General features: G+C 40.4%; 1 protein-coding gene across 11 annotated transcripts in view; it reads right to left on the reverse strand.

Moving 5' to 3' along the window:
- The window catches only part of RALGPS1 (Ral GEF with PH domain and SH3 binding motif 1), a 214,439-nt gene that overhangs the window by 119,859 nt on the left and 69,921 nt on the right, over positions 1-24,659 (reverse strand). For all 11 annotated transcript variants that reach the window (XR_013391386.1, XR_013391385.1, XR_013391382.1 and 8 more), the window contains exons 8-9: positions 22,734-22,826; positions 4,536-4,662 (exon numbers count right to left, since the gene is read on the reverse strand). Coding sequence is in view for 4 of the 11 variants with exons in the window: in XM_028715422.2 (XP_028571255.1) it covers positions 4,536-4,662; positions 22,734-22,826 (220 nt within the window). In the remaining 7 variants the exon portion in view is untranslated. The remainder of the gene's footprint in view (positions 1-4,535; positions 4,663-22,733; positions 22,827-24,659) is intronic.

The following is a 24,659-nucleotide window of genomic DNA, read 5'->3' on the forward strand; positions in this document are numbered from 1 at the left end:
GGCCCCATTAACCCTCCAGGACTTCCAAAAACACAAGGTCCCCTCCCCACGATGGAGGTGGGAACCTTCAATGTACAATATCAAGGGTGGAAGCGGCAATTAGACTTGATTGTGGTCAAGGGGCCCTACGTTAGCTTACTGGGGTTGGCATGGTTTGGGCCACTGGGGCTAGCCATCACTGGGGTGAACCACACCAGCTCCCACGTGGACGCCATCTGCAAAGATTTTCCGGAGGTTTTCGACGGAGCATTGGGATGATATACTGCCCTCCATTGGCCTACAACTAGACCCCACCATACGACCCATCAGGTTCAAGGCCCGCCAGGTCCCGTTCGCCCTTAAACCCCGCATTGACGAGGAATTAGACTGGCTTATGGAGCAAGGAGTGCTCGAGCCAGTGCCTAACACCCCCCGTGAAACTCCAATCGCCACACCCATCAAGCCCAACAGCTCAGTCTGCATCTGTGCAGACTACAAATGTACCATAAACAAGGCCTTTACGGTTCATGCGTACCCGGTGCCAGTCACAGACACAGAAAGTTATGGGGTCATTCACCACGAGGAGCAGATCAGGTAAGAGTAGCAGAGGTGCATGCTGAAGGGGTTCTGCCCTGTCAAAAGAAGAATCAGTAATGATGTGATGTAATGCACAAACGTGAAATAATTAGAATGGGCAGGTTTTATGGGAAAAGCTTGGTAAGCCCAAGAATTCTTCCCAAGAAAAAAAAGGATGCTGAGGGACACCCCAAAAGCTTTGCCAAACACTCCCTCACTCCTTCCCTCAAAAAGAAATATGAGGTATCCTGAAGTGTGTGATCAGAAGCACAATTATGAATAACTACGATTATTTCACATCACTGTTGCCTGGGAAGGATATGGGTTAAGAGGCTTTGCCAAAGATACAGCAGTGTACAATAACATATCACCTTTTACATTCAGAAGATCCCAAACAACAGAAACAAAAGAAGCTCTGTCTCCTTCATCCAGGCAGATAGAGCAATGTATATCTACAAGTAACATATGCCAATATGAAAGAAGAGCCTTTTAAATTTGAATCTGAGTGAACCCCTTGGAAGCTTTCTATATTTGCAGGAAAACACTGCCAAAATTTTATTTTTTGCTCAGTCAAGAGATTCCTGTTTTTAGAATAAAAAGTGGACTTGGAACAGATGGGTAATGTATGCAATATATATTTATATGCATATACATATGCTTTCTAAAAGTTAAAAAAGCCGGTTTTTAAATTTGAGTTTAATATGGCTTACAATGAAATTAATTACAAAAGCCCACTACCTTCCTTAGTAACAACAGAAGGAAAATATGCAAAACTCTTGCATGTGAGGGGGCAGCAACAAAATATTAACCAAACAGGAATTTTAACTGGCAGAATTACCTTTTGTCACATTTTATAATCCCAATATCTAAAATTCATATGCTGTACATATGTATGAAGTCAAAGTTATCCATGTATTCTGATGGTAAGTATGAGCCAACTCTTACATTCATCTCTCATCTATCTTAACTGTATACAGTATAATAACCTAGAAATGACCTATGATAAGGGCAAGCAAGATAGTATCCACTGGCAATATATAATTGAGGTGGCTGGCCAAAAGAATGAAAACTTATGGGTCTTGGAAAAGGTTCTGGAATCTTTATAAGAAAGTTCTCAAAAGCTGCTGTTTCCTCAAACCACAAAATTGTGCTGCGTTCAACTAAAAATGAACCTCATAACCCTGAATATGAATCTAGTGTTTCCCCTCCCTTCCTTTCTCCTTCCAGCTATAAAAATTACAGGCAGAGAATACCCTAGAAATATGCACAGTTCCTTTGATGTTAATACTACTTCATTAATTCCAGCCCTGTTATTTTTCCATTGCATGCCACCCCAGCTGCAGCAACTACCCAGTTGCACTTCACTCTCTTGGCAGGCCTTTATAAGATGTGTGTTTTCAAATGTTGAATGAGACGATGCAAAAAGCAAGGTTGTTACACAGCATTAAAAACCACATTTTAAGGGTTGTGAAATATGCTTAGTTTTCTGCATACCACACACATCCTTGTTTCTAGAGGTTATGACAGTTAATTGAGTTCACTGAAGCAGAGAAACAAAACAAAATGCACTATTTGCTTTATTGGTACTATGGCAAATACCCATAAGGATAAGAATGAGATCACTAGATCTTGGATATTATTATTTTTTAAATCAGAAACTAGCATGTAATACTAACAAAGCAAAAAAGGAAAAACCACAGCAGGAAAAACCATGGAGACTAGGAGTTATAAGCAAAATGGTAACTGGGTACTGTACTTAAGCAAGAACGCAAACGTAAACTGGAAATATGATACGTAGCATTACATATAGCCAAGATATAGGGGTAGGAAAAGCACAGCAGAATATGGTTAAAGGAACAGGGCATTGGCAGGTCTTCTGAACCAAGTAACAGTGGAAAGAGAAATGCTTCTTGTCAAGGAGCACAGCTCTCTTTCCCACTATCCTTCCAATGTCCTTATAAAGGAGTGGGTAGTATAGGATAACCGCCATTCTTTATAGACGTTGCTCATAATTCCTTTTGACGCTTAACATATCCCTTTACCATGAAGACTGACTCATATGAAATTTAAAAACTTTGAGGTTACAAATTAAGCATAATAGTCCCTTGGTATCATCAATGGAGAAGGAGACTCTGAAAAGAAATATGCAAAACTGACTAAAAAGCAGTATGGGCACATGCTTCCTAGCAATCTCCTGCCCATGTACAGTCAACTATTTTCTGAGATAAAAGGAAGGGGGGAAAGGGGGGGGAGCATCTTCCCTCTCACATATTTGATCCACACTTGTCACTGCACTCCAATAATCCCTTGCAACATGACAAATTGCACAGAACACTTGCAACTGATGAAAGCAATGCCCTCCTAACAAAAAATCACCCTTAACTCACCATTACAAAAGTGAGGATTATCAAAGTATTTGGGGGTTTTAAAAATGAAGAGAGAGAAGTCATAAAGTAAACACAGAAACATATCTATATATGTATATAATATATATAATGGGGTTGAAGCCAAAGCATGCACAGAACAGCAAAAGCAAAGGATCTTTCCCCTACATTCAAATAGTAGTATTTTATGAGGTCTATGCAAACATGGGAGTCTATGTTGTTTTTACACTGAGTTTCTTTAAACACTTAAGTGAGTTAGAGCTTTGCAAGGAAATATCTGCAACAACCGTTACTACTTTTAATCCAATACACCAGTATCTGCCTCCCACCCTGCCAGTATTTTTCTTTTTTATTGTGGCACTCATTGGTAATCCTATGCAGGATGCAAGTGACATCCTATGCAAGTGGCATCCTATGCAGGAGTCTAACACTCCTGAATAAATATATTCTTCCGCAACATTAAGACATTCAGAAGGTTTGTTTCCAGGTAATTCTATAATTTGGATGCTGTATTAGTATGCATGTATTTTTTTTCCTGCTTTTGTCTGAAGAGCTCTCAAAGTAGCTTCCAAACAATTTAAAACAAAAGAAAATGATAAATCAGTAGAAAAACATAGTAAGAACCGCAAAGCAGTAGTAATTAAAACAGAAAATTTAAAAAGCAGAAGGCTTAAATAAAATACCTGGTTAGTTGCAAAACAACTAAAAGCATATGAAGCTTGGCACCAAACAAGCCTCCCCGAGGAAGGTATTTCAGGGTCAATATATCACAACTGAAAGGAGCCCAGCCCAATTTGACAATGCCAGCATCTCTTCTATTCTGGTGCCAATGAGAATAGAAGGGCCCAAGAAGAAGGAAGGAGAACTCTGATGTGCTGTTTCCAGAGACTGGTGATGGAAATATTGGAGCAGTTCCGAATGCGCTTCCTGTTTATAGAGCACTCTGACAGGCTTTGGTGGGCAGGATTAGGCCCACAGATAACCAACCCTTGCTGTAGAACTACCTTAATCTGAGGATACTACTAAAAGATAACAACTCTGAGAAGTGCATTAAGATATAAATTTCTAAGAAACTGATCACAAAGGAAGAATATATTTTGCCTAATTCCAGTTCCTTTACATAAGAATATGTTTACCATTTAAGTCCCCTCCCCTCTATTCTTCTGTGGAATCAAGAACAATCAGAGACAGTTGCACCCCAAACATTTTTATTCTGAAGAAAACTTGACAGATGAGCATAAAACTCACCATATTTAGGCCAAGCAGGAATTTTCCATCAGCCAGTGGCCTTGGATAAGTTTTCAAGGCACCAATGTAGCAACATCATGAGAGAACCTCTGTGCTAGGATAATGGGCCCATTCTGTAGTGCCTCTTTCACATTCCCTACAGCTCAGACCACAGTGACTTTTTCCTCATCGCATGGCAGAAGTAATGGCCACATTACCACTTGTAAAACTTCTTCACAACACTGGTTAACTGAACCACACTAGTTTAACCTGTGGTTTGGATCTGACATGCCTGGGCTTACTTGTTAGTCAGAAACAGAAAAGGCATCTAATTGAAGACTATATTTGATAGATAACAACTAGACTTACCTAGATAAGGAATACAGGGGACCATCTTTAAACATCTGATATATTCCCGCATCCTCTTATAATTATCTTCCTTAGACGTTAAGTAGTCTAGCTTCTCAAAGGTGGCCTTGTCTTTGCGATTCAAAAGCTAAAAAAAGAAAGGTCAAGTAAAACTATTAACATTCTGCAAAATGAAAATTTAATTACTTAGAACACAGGAAAGCAGTAAGTTTCTTTAGGCTGAATACTGTTTTGCTAAGGAGGTTAAGGGGTTGCAACAAATTTTAAACGGTCCACAGTATCAGCCATAACCCTGTACCTGAATGTGGATATAGCAAACACTGTGAAGTATCTTCTCTTTTCACAATACTTTAAAAGGAAACGGCAGTGTTTCATTCAATCTTGTGTGTTTCATACTACATATATCCTACAAGTACTCCCTGTCACAGTTTTTGGAACAAGACAACAAAGCAACTTGTTTCTGCTTACACCATTGCATCTGCTCTGCTCTATTCCAATTCACCTTCCCTTCATCTATTTCAGTCATACTCTGCGCTCATCCACACTTCTGCTTGCCCAGTGCCTAGGAAGCATGGGCCCAAGCAGCCACATGGTGCGGGTTCTCAGTGCCTGGGGCGCAGTGCTAAGGGGGTGGGCATGGAGGGTGGCTGCACTCGTCCAAGCTCTCACCGTTGACCGAGCTGCGGTTGTTTGAGTCGGCGATGAGTGAGGCGAGTGGAGGGAGAAAGGCTCAAAGCTAGAGAAGGAGGCTGCCAGAGCCTCTCACTTCTCCTCAATGGGGGTCACCACCTCTCAGTCAGCCCAGGATGGGGGAAAGGGGCATCAGGGCACGCAGGGGCGTCCCTTTGACGGCCACAAAGTGAAGGAGGCACTGCCATTACCCCAACCCTGAAGGCTCGGCCCAGGAGCAGCTTGGAAAGTGAGGGAGCTTGCCATGGAAGCGCCTTGATGTGCTCCTTCACAGCCTTTCAAAAACCTGCTCCTGGGGCCAGGCCCCCCTGGCATTCCCCACACTATGCTCCTGGGTCTAAGCAGTTTTCCACTTGTCCCATGCTTTCTAGGCATGGGTCCAAGTGGTTCTCTGTTTGCCCCCCCCCCCCCACTTTCCCCAGGAAAACCCACTCTTTAGCACTGAATTGGTGCAAGCATCAACCCACTGAAAACCCAATTGACATTTGTTCCAATTCAGTGGTAAAGATAGAGTTTTCCTGGGGGAAAATGGGGGCCAAGAGGAAGTCTGGATGAGCTCTAAGTCCTACTTTGCCTTGCTCTCTGCTGCTACTTCTGTTCTGCCTGGATCAGCAACTCAATGCTGTCTAATCTCAGATACATCCTGATTCACAACTGCAATTTATCTCGGTATCTGATACATTCACGCACTTCCCACCCAGATTAGGAAGCTGCCCTATACCAAGCCAGACTGTTTGTTCATCTAACCTTTTATTCTCTCCTTTCACTGACAGTGGTGTTTCTCATCACTTGTTATCTGTTTAAAAATAAAGAAACCCTGAAGAAACCAGGATTTGAATCCAATACCACGGTACCACTTCTCACACCAGACCTAGCTACTCTGCTTTCCTGAGACAGACCCCCAGACCCAAGCATCAGTGGGCTACAAAAAGCCTTTTAGCTCAATATATCTTCTGGGCAGTCCACCCAATTCTACACCCACACTCTAAATGACATCTTTCTAATGCAATACAGCAAGCATATTCCACTGCAACAAAACAGGCAATTTCCTGTAATGCATACAACACCACAGCATTAACATAGTAGGACATCAGTGCACAAAAGGTTGAAAGACTCAACTTGCTCCATAAATGCAGTATGTTGGGGGTGTGAAGTTAGAAATGGCAGGTGTGCCCCTGGGGTTCAAATTAAGCACCCATGTTTTAGTTAGAACACTAGATTGGAAAGGGGCAGAGGGAGCTGGGACTGGTGTAGCACTTTATGCAGCCTGCAGTGACAAATTTAACTGGGTGTATTTCATGCATTACTTTGACATACAGACATATATATTTCAGAAATTAAGAAATGTACACGCCTTGAAAACAGCTGCTAGTGACCTAGTGCATTACAAACCTGGCTAATCTAAGCTTTTCATTATGTGTGAAGCATCCCAAACTATTTAAACTATTTTGTTTTCAGTTCTGAAGTTGGCTACACATGTACTAAAAGCATGTGAAATATTCCATGTGCTCCCAGTTAAGCATGCACATAAATGGACAGTAGAATAACAAGCTTAGATATAACAAAGTTGGGAATAAATCAATGCCTGCTTGTGTTTAAATATTTCTGCCAAACTTCCATTAGCAACATGCTGAAGTTGCTGGAATTAAGCTGCCAGTTGAACAAGAACTTACTTGATATTTTAAAAATTGTTAGAATCTAATCAAGAGAATAATAGTGCTTTAGAAATAAACTGAATAATGGTATTCTCAAAGCAAGCAAGGTTTTGTCATTTCATAGCACACAGACACTTGGGATACTGCAAGTCATTTCCCTAGGGTTTTTTACATTGAACACAAATGGGTGTATCCAATGTCCTACTCAGAGCAGACCCATTAAAATTAATGTGCCTAAGTTAGTCATAGCCATCAATTTTCACGGGTCTACTCTGAGTAGGACTAACATCGGATACAGCCCAAAGATTTGCCACAAAAATGCAAAATACTCTTCTTCACCTTATACGTATACTTAATAAGACAAAATACAGAATATTTGATCTTACAGCAATAAGACTATGTGTTTCTTCCCTATAAAACCTGCATCCCAAGAGAACTTGAATGAATGCTATAGATGTGGTTAGCAACCACATACATATGAAGGGCACTTGACATAAATCACAGAAGAAATGTCACAGCTTTCTCATTTTCCAGCCAGTTGCACTGATGGCAAATCTATACTACTAAATTAAAGCAGTTATCACCTCTTTACAGAGAATTCTGGGAACTGTGGTACTGCAAGAGGGGGATAGGAAAGGCAGTTGGTATTTCATAACAAATAATTATCAATACTTCACTAAAATTCCCAGGTTGTTTTGAGTGAAGCCATAAAAGTTAAAACCAATGCATGTTGTAACATACGCATCCTGTGAGCATATGCATGAGCATTTTGCCACAGAATTCCTTTGGCACCTACTTTGTAGAACTGCCAAGACTGGTAAAACTATATTACTGTGTCACTCCCCACCCCCACCCCCCAAAAAATATGTATGGCTTTACCAGCAGTGAAGTTCTTATGTGATGTGACGGGGAAATACATATCTAGAGCCAAAATGTCTTAGAAGGAGGAAGGTAGCCTTGCTAAGTCGGTGAAGGAAATAAGCCAAACAAAAGGTGCCTAGTTAAACATAAATGGATGTGTACTTCCCTTATGTCTGAAGATTCCTAATGCGGAAAAGCAGCTCTCCTAGAGTAATCTATTCTTACTAATTGGCTAGCTGTAGCAGTTGAAACTCATTAAATCTTTTTGCCACTATTTAAGGTTTATGTTAGGAGATAGTGTCCAAGGAGGACACAAGAGAACGTATTTTCTGAAGTTTTCTGTTCTGTAGAATCAAATAATTTTCAGTGGCAAATATTTTCATCTGATAATTTATGTGTACTGCGATGGGGATAATAGTGGTACACTGGAAAGTCCTCCTAAAAACCACAGGTTGACATGTTTTTGGACTATTTTGTACATCTTCAAATACACGATGTGAGAAAAGGAGGGAAGCCTGTGGTTTTGGCAGACTCGCTTACAAGTGGTAGTAATCAGCATATGTGTATGTATGTCTTACCACAGGTTGCTATAAACTAGAAGACACAGGAAATTATGGAAGGATAAAGACAAAGCTTAACACGTGATAAAACGTTACAATTTGTGCCAAAATGCAAGAGGGAATCAGCTTATGGCAAAGAAATCCCCCAGGGAGGTCCCTCTAAAATTTAGCTGCTGTGCTGTTTTTTGCTTCTTCTCTCTTTTATCATGTAGATTGACTCCTGGTGCATATTTCTTACTTTACCCTGGATCTTTAAGGATTATGTCCTCCTTCAGACAATAAACCACTATCACCCTTGCATACTTTACCAGGGGTGCCCAAACTTTTTTCAAAGAGGGCCAGATTTTAAGTGAACATACGTGAGGGCTGACCAAAGTGGTTGACCTTTTTTACGATTTTACCCCAAAGTTGTTGAGCTTTTTTTGGATTAAACCGACCAGCAGACCGGATTAGGCCCCTAAAACAGACTTTGGGCATGCCTGCTTTACACAAATCAACTTTGTGTAGGGGAAACAAAAATGTACGGATGTGGTCTTAATCTGGTAACTGAATCAGGGACATGACAACTCTTCTGTCTCAAGTCACTGTCCATTATTAAACCAGGTTGTCATGTGAACTATGTGGATAGAGAGTTTTTCTTCTTTCACAACCAGAGAGATTTGGGACAGACAAAACAGTATAAGAGCACCCCTGCTGGACCAGACCAAACCCTGCTGGACCAGACCAAGCAGGACCACAAGGATAATAGTTATTTCCTGCTGTTCTCCAGCAACTGCCATCCCGAGTCATTGCATTCATTACTGTGAAATTACTACATACAGTGGTACCTCAGGTTACATACGCTTCAGGTTATAGACTCCGCTAACCCAGAAATAGTGCTTCAGGTTAAGAACTTTGCTTCAGGATGAGAACAGAAATCGTGCTCTGGGGGCGCGGCGGCAGCAGGAGGCCCCATTAGCTAAAGTGGTGCTTCAGATTAAAAACAGTTTCAGGTTAAGGACAGACCTCCGGAACGAATTAAGTACTTAACCCGTGGTACCACTGTATGTTAGTCTTGACTAGTATATGTATGCAGCTAAACACTGGACACAATGTAAGAAGAGCTCTGCTTTTAGAAGACATCTGAAGGCAGCCCTGTTTAGGGAAGCTTTTAATGTTTACAAGACTATTGTATTTTAATACTTTGTTGGAAGCAACCCAGAGTAGCTGGGGAAACCCAGCCAGATGGGCATGGTATAAATAATAAACTATTATTATCAAACCAGGAAGCCTCTCCAGTCCAGCATTCTGTTCTCACAGTAACCAACCACATGCCTAAAGAAAGGCCATCAGCAAAATGCACACTAGCACCCTCCCATGTGTGATTTCTAGCAACTGGTATTCATAAGCATATTGACTATGATATGGGATATAATACAGCCATTATCACTACTAGGCATTGATAGCCTAATCCCTCCATGACTTTGTTGGCTGAACTGCTTTAATGTCATGGAATGTTTAAGGACATTGGTTCAGAATGCAAGCTATAATGAAACTGTATGTTTTGCCCACTGATAAAGGTATACATTCATGTTTAAACACAGTACAAAACCTTTATTTTAAATATATATTTCTACTGGATGCACACAGCCACAAAGACAGATGAAGCCCTTCTGGTAAGGGTTCATCCATGTTAGCTACCGTATTTTTTGCACCATAACACTCACTTTTTTCCTCCTAGAAAGTAAGGCGAAATGTCTGTGCGTGTTATGGAGGGAATGCCTACGGGTGGCATGCCTACGGATTTTCCTCCTCTAAAAACTACGTGCGTGTTATGGTCAGGTGCGTGTTATAGAGCGAAAAATACGGTAATAAGTGCTCAATTTGTATTGAATTGGTGAGTGTTTAATATATTTTATCAAGTTCACTGGGTTTCTAGATGTAACTTTATAGTAGAGGGGATAACTCAAGAAAAATGTCCATAAGCTTTCTAACTGTTCAAGGACAAAGCATCAGCAACAAAAACCTGGACTGATAGAGGGAATGCAGCAGTGGAGGCAAAAGAACTAAGACAGCAAGTGGATCAGGGAGGAGGAACTAAACTCTGCATGGATGTGAAATGACTGCCAAGGTTTGATGGCAGATTTCTAGTACCTAAAATCCGAGCAGTATAATATTCTAATTTACTGCTTATGTCACTATGCACATTTTCCACAAGTATTCACTTCTACAAGCCAAAATACAATAAACAAACTCTATGGAAAAAGTTAAAACCTCTGTTGTGCAGAATTTGCTATTAACTCTTTATTCTTTATAATTAATACCATTATTCACTGGACTCCAGATGTTAAAGAACAGGGCTCCATCTTATTATAGTTGGACGCATATATCCTCTCAAAAAAATAACATGTCATAAGAATGGAATGTTTCCGATGATCAACTGTTAACTGGGACAAGCCTTTGCCGTGCTGTAAACTCCTTCCAAAAACTGCTATCAAACTGGTTTGGCTTTTCCTCCCAACACTTTGTCAAATTCATGGCTTGAATAATTCAGAAATGTTGGTTCTTAAGCCCAGTTTTCTATATAGTTCACGTGCTTAGGCATGTGAGCAGTATCAGGAGTGACCTCCCAGTCAAGCGTGTTTCTTAAAAGAGCAACTTAGAGTCCTGGGTCTCCTTTACCTATCAACTAGAAGGCAGCACTGCCTGGTGCCCCACACTGTCCAGATATTTGGAGGGTTGGAGATGTGGAAGCTGCCATGACTGGCGAGGTTCTGAAAAAAAATCTTCTGTTTAGCGGATAGCCAGTAGGAAACCATATCAAGATATTTGACAATATGAAACAGGGCGTCACTTGTAAGGGCATCACTTATAGTGACAGCAAGAAAATCAAACCATGCAGATTACTGTCACAGGATCTGGTGGTGCAATACCAAATAATTATAGGCAGCTTCATCATTTTCCTCCAAGCTCCTGGGGTCCAAGGCACAAGGTGAGCATGATGGGAGGTGGGAGAACTATGATATATACCTGTTCTGGTTTCTTTCCCACATGCTAAACTTTATTGCCAAAAGGGCACAGTAAGAGCTAGGTTTCAGAGTTAGCAAAACAAATAAACAAACAACCATCCTATGAGGCAGTCCATCTCTGTCTCTTGCCTTTCTACCCTTAGGTTTTAGTGGAGTTATGTTTTATTTTCATATCCTGACTTCTAGGGCAGGAAACTTTCAAGATTCTGTGCTACAAGATTGCTCACCTCCTTGCTCCACCCCCACCCCACCCACAGCTACATCTGCCCCATAATGCAGAAATCTGAGCAGCATACCAGTACCATATAATGGCTTTTACCAAGGAGCAGCTCTCAGCGCTATAGCTGGACACATGTGTTTCTTACATTAGTACTAGCGCTCTAGCTTTCGATCCTTAATAAACAGACAATTTTGCAGCCCATAGCTCATTTATCTATATCTACCGTTTAAGTCAGAAACGTAAGATTTTCATTTTAAATAATGGAGGTTGAGACAGTGACTAACACCACCGGGCTTAGAGCTCAGCTTGCTATGAATCTAAATGTAATTCTGATAATATCAGTTAATTCTTTGTGGCTGTAGACTCTGCAATTTGATTTGTACTTTTGGAGCTGCAGCAAAACCAGTCCATGACTAAATCTAATCCAAGCATGAAACATCAGTTATACCTTCCCCTCTACATGATTCAGCAACAAAATGATAATCACCCATCTTTTCTCAGTGTTAATTTCTCTTGGTGCAGTGAATATGGACTGGGGAGGCTGCATTCAAATCCATTCCTGCCTATGAAGTTCATTCAACCACCTTAGACCAGTAACTATCTCATGATTATTGTGAGGATATAATGCAGTAAGCTGAACTCTTTAATGTTGTTGTTTAGTCGTTTAGTCGTGTCCGACTCTTTGTGACCCCATGGACCAGAGCACGCCAGGCACTTCTGTCTTCCACTGCCTCCCGCAGGTTGGTCAGACTCTTTAATATACAAACATAAATCTCCTCCCGCAAATCTGGTTTGCCTTCCTTTCCATACAGACACCACACTAAAGACTATTCATGTGTTTCCTTTGCCTAATGAACAAGCTACTGTACTAGCCATCTCTTAACAAAATGTATCAGTCCCCTTTCATAGAAATCTGGAGCATTTCTGAGAAGTGTACAGCCTTGATTTACTTATTTAAATGTGAACATCTATGGTATCTATGGTATTTGATTAGTGGTGTTTGACTTGACCAAACACCATCTGTCACTTCATGAACTATACTTTAGAATTTCTCTTCTCGTAAGAGTAGCTACATTTCCAGTGTCTCCTAATTCTCGAGCACACATAAATAGTTATTTCTTCTTTATCAGTTATAAGTCAGCTACAGGAGAAGAGGAAGCAAAGTAACCTAGTATTTGCTACAGAGTGGATTGGGAGTGATCCAATGGTTGGAGGGGTATTCATGGAAGGATCACTCCATGGTGATGTTCAGATAGCTGTGAATGATACCCCAGCAGGGAGGGGAATTGCTTTACCTGTAAAGATAAAGGTAAAGGAACCCCTGACCGTTAAGTCCAGTTGCGGATGACTCTGGGGTTGCGCACTCATCTTGCTTTATTGGCTATGGAGCCGGTGTTTATCCGCAGACAGCTTCCAGGTCATGTGGCCAGCATGACTAAGCAGCTTCTGGAGAACCAGAGCAGCACACAGAAACACCGTTTTACCTTCCCGCTGGAGCGGTACCTATTTATCTACTTGCACTTTGACATGCTTTTGAACTGCTAGGTTGGCAGGAGCAGGGACCGAGCAGCGGGAGCTCAGCCCATCATGGGGATTTGAACTGCCAACCTTCTGATCGGCAAGCCCTAGGCTCTGTGGTTTAGACCACAGTGCCACCCGCGTCCCTTGCTTTACCTGTAGTGGGCCCCAAAGGAGAGTGAAGACTGCAGTTCCATGTCAGAAGAGGATAATACAACTTCCTTGAATGGAGAGGTAGTAGTACCATGGGTTCATCTTGCAGAAATGCTTCCAGTTTTCTTTCCCCCCACTGGCTCAGAGGACAATTCCCTCTCTCGTTCTGGCCTCATCCCTCAAATAAGGGGCATAAGCCCAGGGTAATGGCATGGATGACATTCCTGGCAATATGGCTCACACACCTGTTGAGGGCCTAGTCTTGCTGTAGAATGGCAAGATGGAGACACCAAGCAAAAACAATTATTCAAAAGTGCTACCACTGATTTCATGGAATTGGGAAGGTACCTTAGCTTCCTGAAGAGCTCCAGACAGTGAAGCAGGCCGACCAATGGTTAGATTGTAGGTAGCATAGGTTTCGCTACAAAAATGATCAAACATAGTTAAGAGTGCATAATTGCACCTAGCATGGGGTGGTGGCAGCAAAGGCATCCACTGAGTCCTTGGTGAAGTGCCCAGAAGAGCTGCTTCATGCCATGAAGCAGCTGGTTTAGTCCAGCTCAGTTTCAGAAACAAGCAACTATGCAGCCTTCTTCTGTGAGGTCAAAAATCCTCCTACTCCTTCCAGACTTGGTGCCACAGCTACTGCAGGTCTATTGGAGGCCAACAGAGCACCATCTGGTCAGAGATTATAGAATTAGTCTCAGTTACTGTAGCCTGAGAATGTAGAGAAGATGCTTCCTTGACCCTTTCACAGCTGGTAATATCTAGCAGGGAGAGACAGCATGGGTCCAGGAAGTGATTCACTACAGGCAGAGTAACATCCTCCACTACGAAAGTAGTGGCACAACCCCTCCTGAACAGACAAATCCCTGGTCCCAGTCTACTGATGCCCACTCTAAAACATTCCCTTCTTGGGCAACATCATCAAGAGTAGTGGCCAGCAAGCTGCAGGTGTGCCTGGAAGAAGCAGCCTATCTGGACCCATTCCAATCTGGCTTCAGATCTGGTTTTGACACCAAAACAGCATTGATTATCCTGACTGATAAGTTTTATCAGGAGACAGAGGGAGTTCAATCCTGTTGATTCTCCTAGATCTCTCTGCGGCCTTTCACACCATTAAACATGGTGTCAATCTGGAGCAACCCAGAGGGTTGCCACTGTATTAAACTAACTCCACACCTACCTGCAAGGTTGCTACCAAAGAGTAGCATTGTGGGACTGCTGCTCAGTTCCATGGTTTTTAGCAGAAATGGTTACTACTGCACATGGCAGAATTTTATTCTTTGACATTTTCATTTTTGTATTATTAACTCTGATGTTGTATGGCCATCCTGGGCTCCCCTTAGAGCAGGGTGGCCCAACTTTTCATAGCAAATGGGCCACCAGAGTACTTCAACACAGAACCTGTGGGACATACTGCCTTATTGTGTGCAGTGGGGGGAGTGAAGCCAAAATTTGACACTCCCCCAGTCCAGAGCCAGAGCCAGGTGATCTTGTGCCCTGGCAGAACCGTCCAGATTGCATTCCCTAGTCAAGGACAAATTAGCTGTTCTTTCTTCCTCTCCTCCAACCCCCCTCCACCCATTTAATTCCTCAAGCACTTCACCTTTCGCAGAAAATCCAATATTTAATTTATTATTTCTTAATAAAAGGTTTCAGCAAAGAAAATGACATTTTGATGTCAGTTGAGAGGTTTTTTTTTATGTAATTCAGTTGTAAATCAATACACAGATAGGCCTAAATGAAACATACAAACAATATCATACTGATTTGTTCCACAATGATAACTTTACATTATAATACTATAAGATGTAAAATGTCATTACTTTTGCAATATCTGTGTTATTTGGTTTTTATAAAGTAAGAAAGATATTATTATTATTCACAAGTCACAAGTTACAAGTTTTGAACCAATTCTTATAGTATTAATCCAGACAAAGGGGTGTTTTCTTTGTAAAAGTCTTTAAGCCAAAACAGGCCCACATTTTCCCATTTTTCAAAGGGGGATGTTCTGTCTCTGTTATAGAAAGTAGGGTGAAATGCCAATGGTCTTACAGGAGAAGGCTGAGAGGCCACCCGTGGGAACCATTTCTTCCAAACTTTTAGATTACATAATAAAAAGGGGTTTTCTATCTCAATAAATTTTTTTTATTAATTCACCAAAATTCACCCTCTTATTGAATTCTGATCATTTGGGTTTTCCATATTTAGCCAAGCTATTTGTTGAGCTCCTTGAATTACCAGAAAAAATGCTATGTAGATGGGCTGCTGCATAGTACCACATGATATTAGGTACTGCCATGCCACCTCCTTTGGCTGGTTGATATAATGCTTTATATGGTAACCTTGGCTTTTTATTCTGGTGTATAAATTTTAGAATTGTACTCAGTCCTACCAGAGGTGTTCAGTTACAAACCTAAGCAAAAACTGCTTGCTTTTTTATATTTAAAATTAAAATGCACAAAATGTTTCCAATAAATAATTATTTTCTAAAAATCATTTTCTTGGAAAACAGAAAAGCCCTCAATATAATTGCATGTATATTGCCTTCCCTTCTGGTTCCTTCCTTCCTTTAAAAAATGTTAAACAACATAGGATTGTACTGAAATTATTCATTTAAGGAATGTATTTACTTTGCTTGCTGAAATATTGAGCAACACTTGATTTCACTGTAACAACAGCTGTAAATATTGCCACTGTAGACTGAAGAAAATTGTGCAATGGCAGATCTGCATGACTAGGGTATTTGCCTTTATGATTGATAGGAATCACATATATTGTCACAAGGGGTTACTTGAGATGACAAAGACTGGACAGCTGCTAAACCTCAGTATGAACGAATCTGTCCAAAGGGAAGAGAACAGTCATCTTAAACTGCCTGTACAAAGGGCCCATCTATACCAGAGGTTGATTCCCAACTTCTTAAAACTGCCAGATGCCACTCACCCAATTAAGTGTGGTGCCAAAACTTTGTTGACTCAGCAGCATAAACTACACAAAGCTCTACTCTCTCATTAGCAACTAGCTGCAAAAAGACCTGTTTTCTTTTTAAATTCTGCATTAATATTAGCCTCATATGAAGGCTGACCACCACTGTTTTCTGACTACCACTGTTTCCAACAGACCAGCAACACAATAAAAATGACAAGAGAGCACCTCTCCAAAAATCAGGAAAGTTCATGTTGGAGCTGCCATTTCTGCTTCTCTGCACTATTCTGTGTGTGCTCTAGTTGTACAGCTACCCAGCACTGCTAAAGGAAAGTATGGGGAAATCTGAATCATAGACTCCCACACTGCCCCCAATGTCTACAAATTGCCATTTTTATTTTATTTTTCATTTTATAATTTATACCTTTTTTGAGGAAATCCCTCAATGAAGCATCTTACAAGCACTAATATGTGCAAACTGCTACTGAATTAGTTTCAAGGAAAGCTTTCCCTGCTTACTTTATATTCTTTTTTGAAAATAATTCTCAGAACCGTAAAACTTAATGCCATAATATCAATGTGTTGACTGCTATGAACTGAAACCTTCCTCTAGTATATATCTAGTATATTTTTTTCCTGTTCTGAGAAAATACTTAGAGACATAAAATGTGTATAAAACATTAGTGAAATCAGAATTGCTCCCAATTCTCTCTTAACACACCTCTTTTTTGGCTAATAGCAAAGCGGAACAAGGATGTATTTAGACTTTTTGTGAGTTTAAAGAACAGGAAGATCCACTCATCCCTTGGTCAGTTAAATATTGTGAAACTATAATTAAAGAAAGGTTTGTAAAGCACCATATGCTTTTCTTAATATCAAACTACTCCACTGAACCACAAACTCTGAATGAATGTGCCTACCTGCAACATTGAGATACCTACAATAAGGATGTAAAGTAACAATTTATAAATTGGTCTGTTGCAACAATTAACACTCCATTCTACACCCTTACAGGATTTGCTCACATCATGCAGCAGCTCTAGTTATTTCAGGGTTCAGTGTACACATGGAAGTGGCCACATATATAAAATGCTCATGTGCACAGAAGCTCCATCAAGAAAAGTCTCCAGGTTGGGCTGCATCCCTTTAAAAAGTGATAATTTACATGTAACATTCTTTTCCCTTTCTAAGCTCTCACATCTCTTTCTGACAGAGCAAGCCAGTACAATGGTACCTTGGTTTAAGAACAGCCCTGCTTATGAACTATTCGGCTTACGAATTCTGCAAAACCGGAAGTAGTGTGAACTTTACCTCGGTCTAAGAACAGAAGCCGAACAGTGGAAGGGCACCAGTGGCGGGAGGCCTCATTAGGGAAAGTGTGCCTTGGTTTAAAAATGGTTTTGGTTTAAGGACGGACTTCCGGAACGGATTAAGTTCATAAACCGAGGTACCATTGTATGCCGAACTGCCTAAAGCTTATCACATGATTAGAGGATATTTGCACATGACCAGTGCCCACAAGAGAGTCCTCTAGAACCAGCAGAACAGAGACTTATTATCACATAATTTTGGAGCAGAGCAGCGTACACCTACCCAATACAAGCATTTATTGATTCTCTGAAATGATGCCTTCAATTCTTCTACAAATAGAAGGAGCTTATCAATCAAGAGTATGACCATACTAGAGTGGATAATGCATTTATTTAAACAGCATTTCTTGGGGTAAGAAGAAAATTTAGATTTCCCAAATTACTCTCAAATTATGGATGCAACTAAACTGGAGGAATAGAAAAAATTGTAAACAATTCATCAACAATAACTTTAACCTCAAATCCTATACACATTTGCCTGCAAGTAAATTCAACTGGTCTTAAATTGCAGTTGATTTAAAACAGCATTGTACAGTAAATATTTTAAAGTGATCCTTAAAAGCTGGTTTTAAAAAGCAAAAATGTGAAACAACGCTTTTCCAAGGGTCCCATTGGTGCTATATTTTGTTTCAGATCTAGAATGATTCAGGTTGTAATATATTATTCATCATATACAAAGCAGAGGGCATCAGTTCACAACTTTGTCCCACAATGGCAATCCTTTTAGAAATAAGTTTGCTTTGTTTGAAAGTACAGTTGTTCTTTTCAGGCTACACGTTTTAAAACACTCATTCAAGCAGATTCTCCCTAGCACCACCACAGGCTTCTGAATCTTGCACTTCAGTCCAAAACTAACAGTGTTTTCATCCAAAAGGTCATTGGCTCTATTCATTTTGGTAATCACTTGGAACTGTTACAGCCACCTCCAACTCTGCCTTTAATACAAAGAAGAAATGTATCCAAATATATTTGACAGAAGACTGACTACTATATAAACAGGAAAATTGTTAGTAGGATATCCAGTGCAAATAGCTTAGAATCCAAAAAAAACTACAGATACATACATAGCAACCCAAGTGCCATTTCCTGCTTTGTGGATATAGATCCATACGCACATACAGAATCCACAAAACAACACTGATCATTAAACTGTGAAATTGGGCTAAATCAAACATTAGACATATAAAGGCAAATATTATTTTTGTGGTGGATAATAAAAACACGAGTTTTCCAATGGAAATAGACTCATTTCCTAAAACATAAGTGGGGGGGAGGCATCTCTATGTGCACAAAAGTTGGATTTCTAGATTCTAAGGGGACTATTGTTCCTAGTTTTATTTTAGACAATTGGTACAAAATGTAAACAATCATAAGGAAGATAATATGTAAAAGCTACTAGATATCTTCCAATACTGGGAGGTCTGTTTAGAACCCAAAAGCCACACTGGCAACATATCATCAAGTAATAGGTTGCGGCTGATTTGTTCACTGGTCCAGGGACCTATCTTCTTTACTACCTCTTTGTAGCCTTTTGCTTATAATTAAAGTTGCTTATAAAGTTTCAACATCTTGGGACTGACAAACAGACATGACTGGATCCTCCCTTATGTCTCATCATTATCTTGACAATAACCAGTGTAAAAATTTACTAAATCAAGTTTCAAAAAAGAAAAAAGGAAAGAAAAAGCCCATAGGTTGAATGTACACTTTCAAAAAGGAGATAGAGGAAGATATCAGTCAGGATCCAAGGCACTATGAGATTAATATTGTATGTTCAATGGATTCTTTAACTTGTCCCCCCCCCCCCCATATTTTTGAAGTGGTGAGTCTGCTGTTTTTGGAGCCCAGCCATTACATATAAAAGTCTCTCTCCCACCTATTCACACTCCCACGACATCACATCACCTCAACTCATAAAGGATTTGCTGCTGAGAAAACGTACCTAAATTGCAACCAGTAAAATGTTAAACGATTGCAAGAAATGGGAATGGTGTTTGCTATTTCATGCTTCTCACTGTTTGAACCATTTTTGAACTGTTTTAGTTACTTTGAATTTTTGCCAAAGCAACTTTTGTTTCTGAATCTTAATATCAGGAAGAAGGTTAGTGGGCCTTTTACAGACCAAGTGCCGGTACTTGCAAAAGCATTTCCCATCAACTCATCCATTCTGACACTGTAGATAAAGTGATGGCCAAACTTGGCCCTCCAGCGGTTTTAGGACTACAATTCCCATCATCGCTGACCACTGGTCCTGTTAGCTAGGGATGATGGGAGTTGTAGTCCCAAAACAGTTTGGACATCACTACTGTAGATGAAAATGATGACGACTAGCTCACAATACTTAAAAAATATACATAACAGACATATTTTACCCCTTTAAATTAGCCTAGTATAGGAAAGATGTAGAAAGATTTTGTAACTAAATACAATCCTACCTAATTTCCCTCCCCGCAAGGCTAAGAGCCCATGAATAATGTTTAGTGGAAAATATGGGTGAAATTGAACAGACATTCATTCAAACAATGCAAAACCTACAGGAAGAAGATCAATGAAAAAGAGAATAGCACTGAATTGGTCTCTTAAAATGTCAGTGTTGTACTCTCATTAAATGGCATACAGTAATTGCCTTAAATAGACAAAATACAATCTATCTTATTACTATAGCACAAATGATAACTACAGCATCTAAACCACTTTAATAAACCCCTCTAATAAATCTTGGAATAACCGAAATTGCTCCAGTTTTTGCTGAGGTTTGTAACTGAACACCTCTGGCAGGACTGAGTACAATGCAAAAGTGAGATCTTGAAGAGGAAGAAAGTCACATGGTCTCATTCCAATATACATTTAGAACAACTTTAGAACAACTACTGTACTGGCTTCTCTTATTTACTTATTACAGCCAATGACCAATTAATGTGCATCTGAACAATGCACAATTGTGCATGCATGCAAGGTGCCAAACCTGGAAGTGACCTGAAAATGTTACTAAACAGGTCACTAAAAGGGTGGAACGGGGGCAGAGCAGAACGGGGGGTGCTTATACATGCTCCGCTGATGTGCACAGTGGCCAGGAATGAAACCCTCATGCAAAATGGTCACCAACTGTATGTATTTATTCTGGCCTTCCTCCCAAAGCTGCCTGGGACGGTAAACAACAAACACAATACAATTTATTTTATTTTGTTTTTAAAAAACCAATCTATATTCTCAAAGATAAACAATCTCAAGGTTGGCAGGAACAATCTATTTCAGCCAACAAATGCCTGGGTGAAAAGGAAGATTTAAAACAACATCTAAATGTTAATAATGAGGGAGGGAAACACAACTAATCAGAGATGGCATTCCATAAGTGAGAAATCACTATTGAAGAGGCTCTGTTTCAGGCCAGCTCCAGCTGGGCAAAACCTACCAGTGGCACCACCATCATAGCGTCTCCTGACAACTGTAAGATCTGGGATAGTTGATATTGTGAGAGGTAAACTTTTAAGTACTGTTTAGGGATAATAAGCTAGTTTAGGGCTTACTAGTACAAACACTCTTAATTGGGCCCAGAATCTCACACTGGCAGCATGCTGCACTTTCAAAATTGGTGACACCTAGTCTCATTAGGCTTATCATCCTGGCAGTCACATCCTGCATTTCCAGACCAAGGCAGTCCAACACAGAATATGTTGCAGTAGTTCTGACAAACAAGTCACTATAGCATAGACTACTGGTGACAGTCTATCCCAGTCCAGCAACAGCTGTAGCTGGTGAAACAGCATAAGCAGGGCATACACAATCCTGATTACAGAGGCCACCTCAGACTCTGGTGACAGAAATCCAGGAACATCCCCAGACTATTAAAATCCAAGAACATCCCCCAGTGGGAATGAAAATGCTCCCAGAGCAGGAAACCCACCTAAATCCTGCACATGAAAACCACTCACCCACAGCACTTTCATCTCATTAGTATTCATCTCAGTTTATTGACCCCACTCAGGTCATCACTGTTTCTAGCCTCTCATTCAGAAGGAAAGGGAAAACAGAGCAGCACCATGCTCCAAATCCCCAAATGGTAACTCCCAAATGTTTCACATAGATGTTGAATAGCACAGGAGACAGAATAGGCTCCTGTCATGGGAGCCTATGTCAATAGTCCCCTAGTATTACTTTCTGGTCTGGTAGTGACCCTGTAGGTAGCAGAATCTCTCTAATACAGTGCCCCCAACTCCCAATCCTGTGGTTCTAGAAGGATACTATAGTGAAACTGTCAAAAGCTGCTGAGAAATCAAGGAGAAGCAACAGGGTTGATTCCACCCCATCAATCGGGGTGACCAAGGCTGTTCTGGTGCTAAACCTGGGTGTTAAACTAGACTGAAATGGGTCAAGGCCCACCTACCGGTATCTTGATAACCTGTAATTTGCTTCTCCCAAACATATCTGCAGCTGACTAGCAAATTGGCAACTGCTTTCTTGAACACCCTGGAGACTGGGTAATAGTTTTCTAAAATCTCAGGGTCCATGGAGGGCCTAATCTGGAGGGAGAGCAGCACCAACTCCCTCACACAGTGTTATCAACCATAATGAGCAGGGATCGAGAGGGCGTGTAGTTGTCATCACCAGTGCAAAGGTCCTGCCCAAATCCTGAGGCTACAACAATTCGAAACAGCTCTGCTGGGTGGTTTACTGAATACACAGTGGAAGCTAAGAAGCTGCCTCTACTGCCTATATTGAGACAAATCCACATCAATACTTAAGCCACATCTGCTCTAGCCGTTGGGATGGCCCACTTCGTTGACTGGAGCTCCTGAGAAAATCAAGGAGCCACCTGGCTGCCACATGGAAGTCCAGGGTATTTATAAGTGATTGTGTTGATGGCCCTGTCCATCTTGCAAGCCTAGGGTCTTGAAAAGAGCACCAGACATGCTTTCTGGAAAATTTCCCGAATCTTTTGATAATCCATCAGCTTCTATCACTCTCTGGGGGCTGACCAACTTCCAGTCATGGTTATCAAAACTTCACCCTTTCTCCCTTCCAAGCTCCATGAAATAATGCATAGCAAACATACTAGTACAGAATAAAGCAGGAAGCTAAGCTTTAATGAATTGTTTTTTAGGCCATTCAAATGGTCTGCATTACAGAACAGTACCATAATTTTTTGAATTTAACATGTAGTCAATTTTATGCATACAGTACCTCAGAGATTGAGAGAGGGGAGTATACAAAATAAAGTCCACAACAACTTACTGCCCAGGTTTTCGTCAGTCTGAAAATAGGTGCGCTTTGCAGAGCTGATACCACAGACATGAGGGAATGAAGGTTGTTCAGTTCTAGAAGTTTCTGAGGAGGGAGGAAAAACAGGCCAAAAACCCATCAGTTTTCCATATGGGGTTGGAATGTCCTAGCTCATTCAACAAAATAAAATATGTTCCAAGACCTCACTCTTAATATTGTAAAATATAGAACATACAAAAGAATTGAATGCATTGTGACATGAAACTACAAAATGTAAAGACCAGATGCAAAGGAAACAGATTGCGCTATTACTTAGTGTTCACTTTTAATGCTTATAATGCAAGTAAGTAATAAGCAAATTACAAAATTCAGCACGCACAACACTCATTAGGAACTTTTTTGCTATACAGAGAATAATAACTTACTGTGCAATTCAGAAATATAAACCTGAAGCCAATAGGCTCGCCTCCTCCCTTCAAAGTGGGCAATGTGTTAGATAAACAAAACTGAGTAATAAGCGATATTCACTATATATGGAATGGCTCTTGCGTTTGTTTGTTGCTTTACAAAATGTCTGGTCTCCTTCGTGAAAGTCTTTGCCCTTTTGATTTGGGTGTGTGAAAACAGATGAGCAAATACTCTGATTTAGCTGGTGAGGCATGGATCTTAACTCAATAGATTGAAGTTACTTCTGGACTGGCTTACGACAAACTTATTCTCTAACACAGAAGGGCCTTCCCCTCCACTGTTACTAAAGTTTATCATATTCCCATAGATCTGAGAGCTTCCTTACATGGTTGGGCTGTGGTGGGGAATCTTACTTCATAAATATAAGGAGTCTGGGGATGAAGCAGAGACGTTTTACCAACTTCTTAGTTTTGCATTCTTAGGGTTATCACTCATTAAAAAATGTTTTTAAAAACAAAAAGAGAAGTCATACAAATGATAATAATTTCTTGCCATCACTCCAAATGGGTATTCAGAGTTTACTTTTAGCCTGCTAGCATTTGGATCTGATCAATTTCTCTTCAGAGATTTAGCACACCCCTAACAAATTAAAATATCACTATCCAAGTAGCATATACAACTGTATTTAAGCATATTGGTAGGCATATTAGCACAATTGATAAACATCAGAGGGATATTAGTGCAACTGATAATAAAATCAGAGCACCTGGAATTCAAAATAACACATTTCTAAGTCTTTTTAAATGATATTAATTCAAACTTATATTTTCAGAGAATAAAATAAATGGGAACAAAAATTATCAATTATCCTATAGCTGGCAAATCTCCCAGGTGATTTCAGTCTTCCCCAGCTTGGACCTGGGGAAAGGTGGGCATGCAAGGCATTGGTCCTTGTGACACAGACCAATCAATCTGTTACAAGTTCCAAGAGTGCAAGAAGGTCTTTAAAAAAGATGAAGTTGCCATTCCCCATGCTAATGTGGGTTAATTAAAACTAACATTAAATGTTAGTCTAGGAAGTAAGACAGAATTCTGATTTTACATCTCTCTCAGATTACTTTGGCTAGGAATTGTGGCATTCCTTAAAACATTTCAGGTCATTTACAAAAATATAAAAGGATAATCATTACTTGGGCAGGAGACGAAGGGGAAAGTGCTAGATTCTGTTGTCTAGGTAGCATGCATAAGCGCTAGGATTGACTGATTTGTTTGCTGTCTTCTCAAATGGATTTTGCCCTTTTAAAGTGGAAGAGTTGATGAATATCACTGGCTTAGCCAAATATGTCATTCAGTTTACCTCCTGCAGGGGAGTATGGGAAATTTCTACACTGTCTTTGCAATCCTCAGTTGTTCATTGTATAGGCAAAGAAAACTGCTCAAAAGGGACTGTTCCCTGTTCCAAAGCATATCTGGATTTGTTTTTATCTGGATCTTGATTCTGAGGCTGTTTCCTTATCTGGAAATGTTACT

This window comes from Podarcis muralis, chromosome Z (genome assembly GCF_964188315.1).
Source record: "Podarcis muralis chromosome Z, rPodMur119.hap1.1, whole genome shotgun sequence".
Taxonomy (NCBI): domain Eukaryota; kingdom Metazoa; phylum Chordata; class Lepidosauria; order Squamata; family Lacertidae; genus Podarcis; species Podarcis muralis.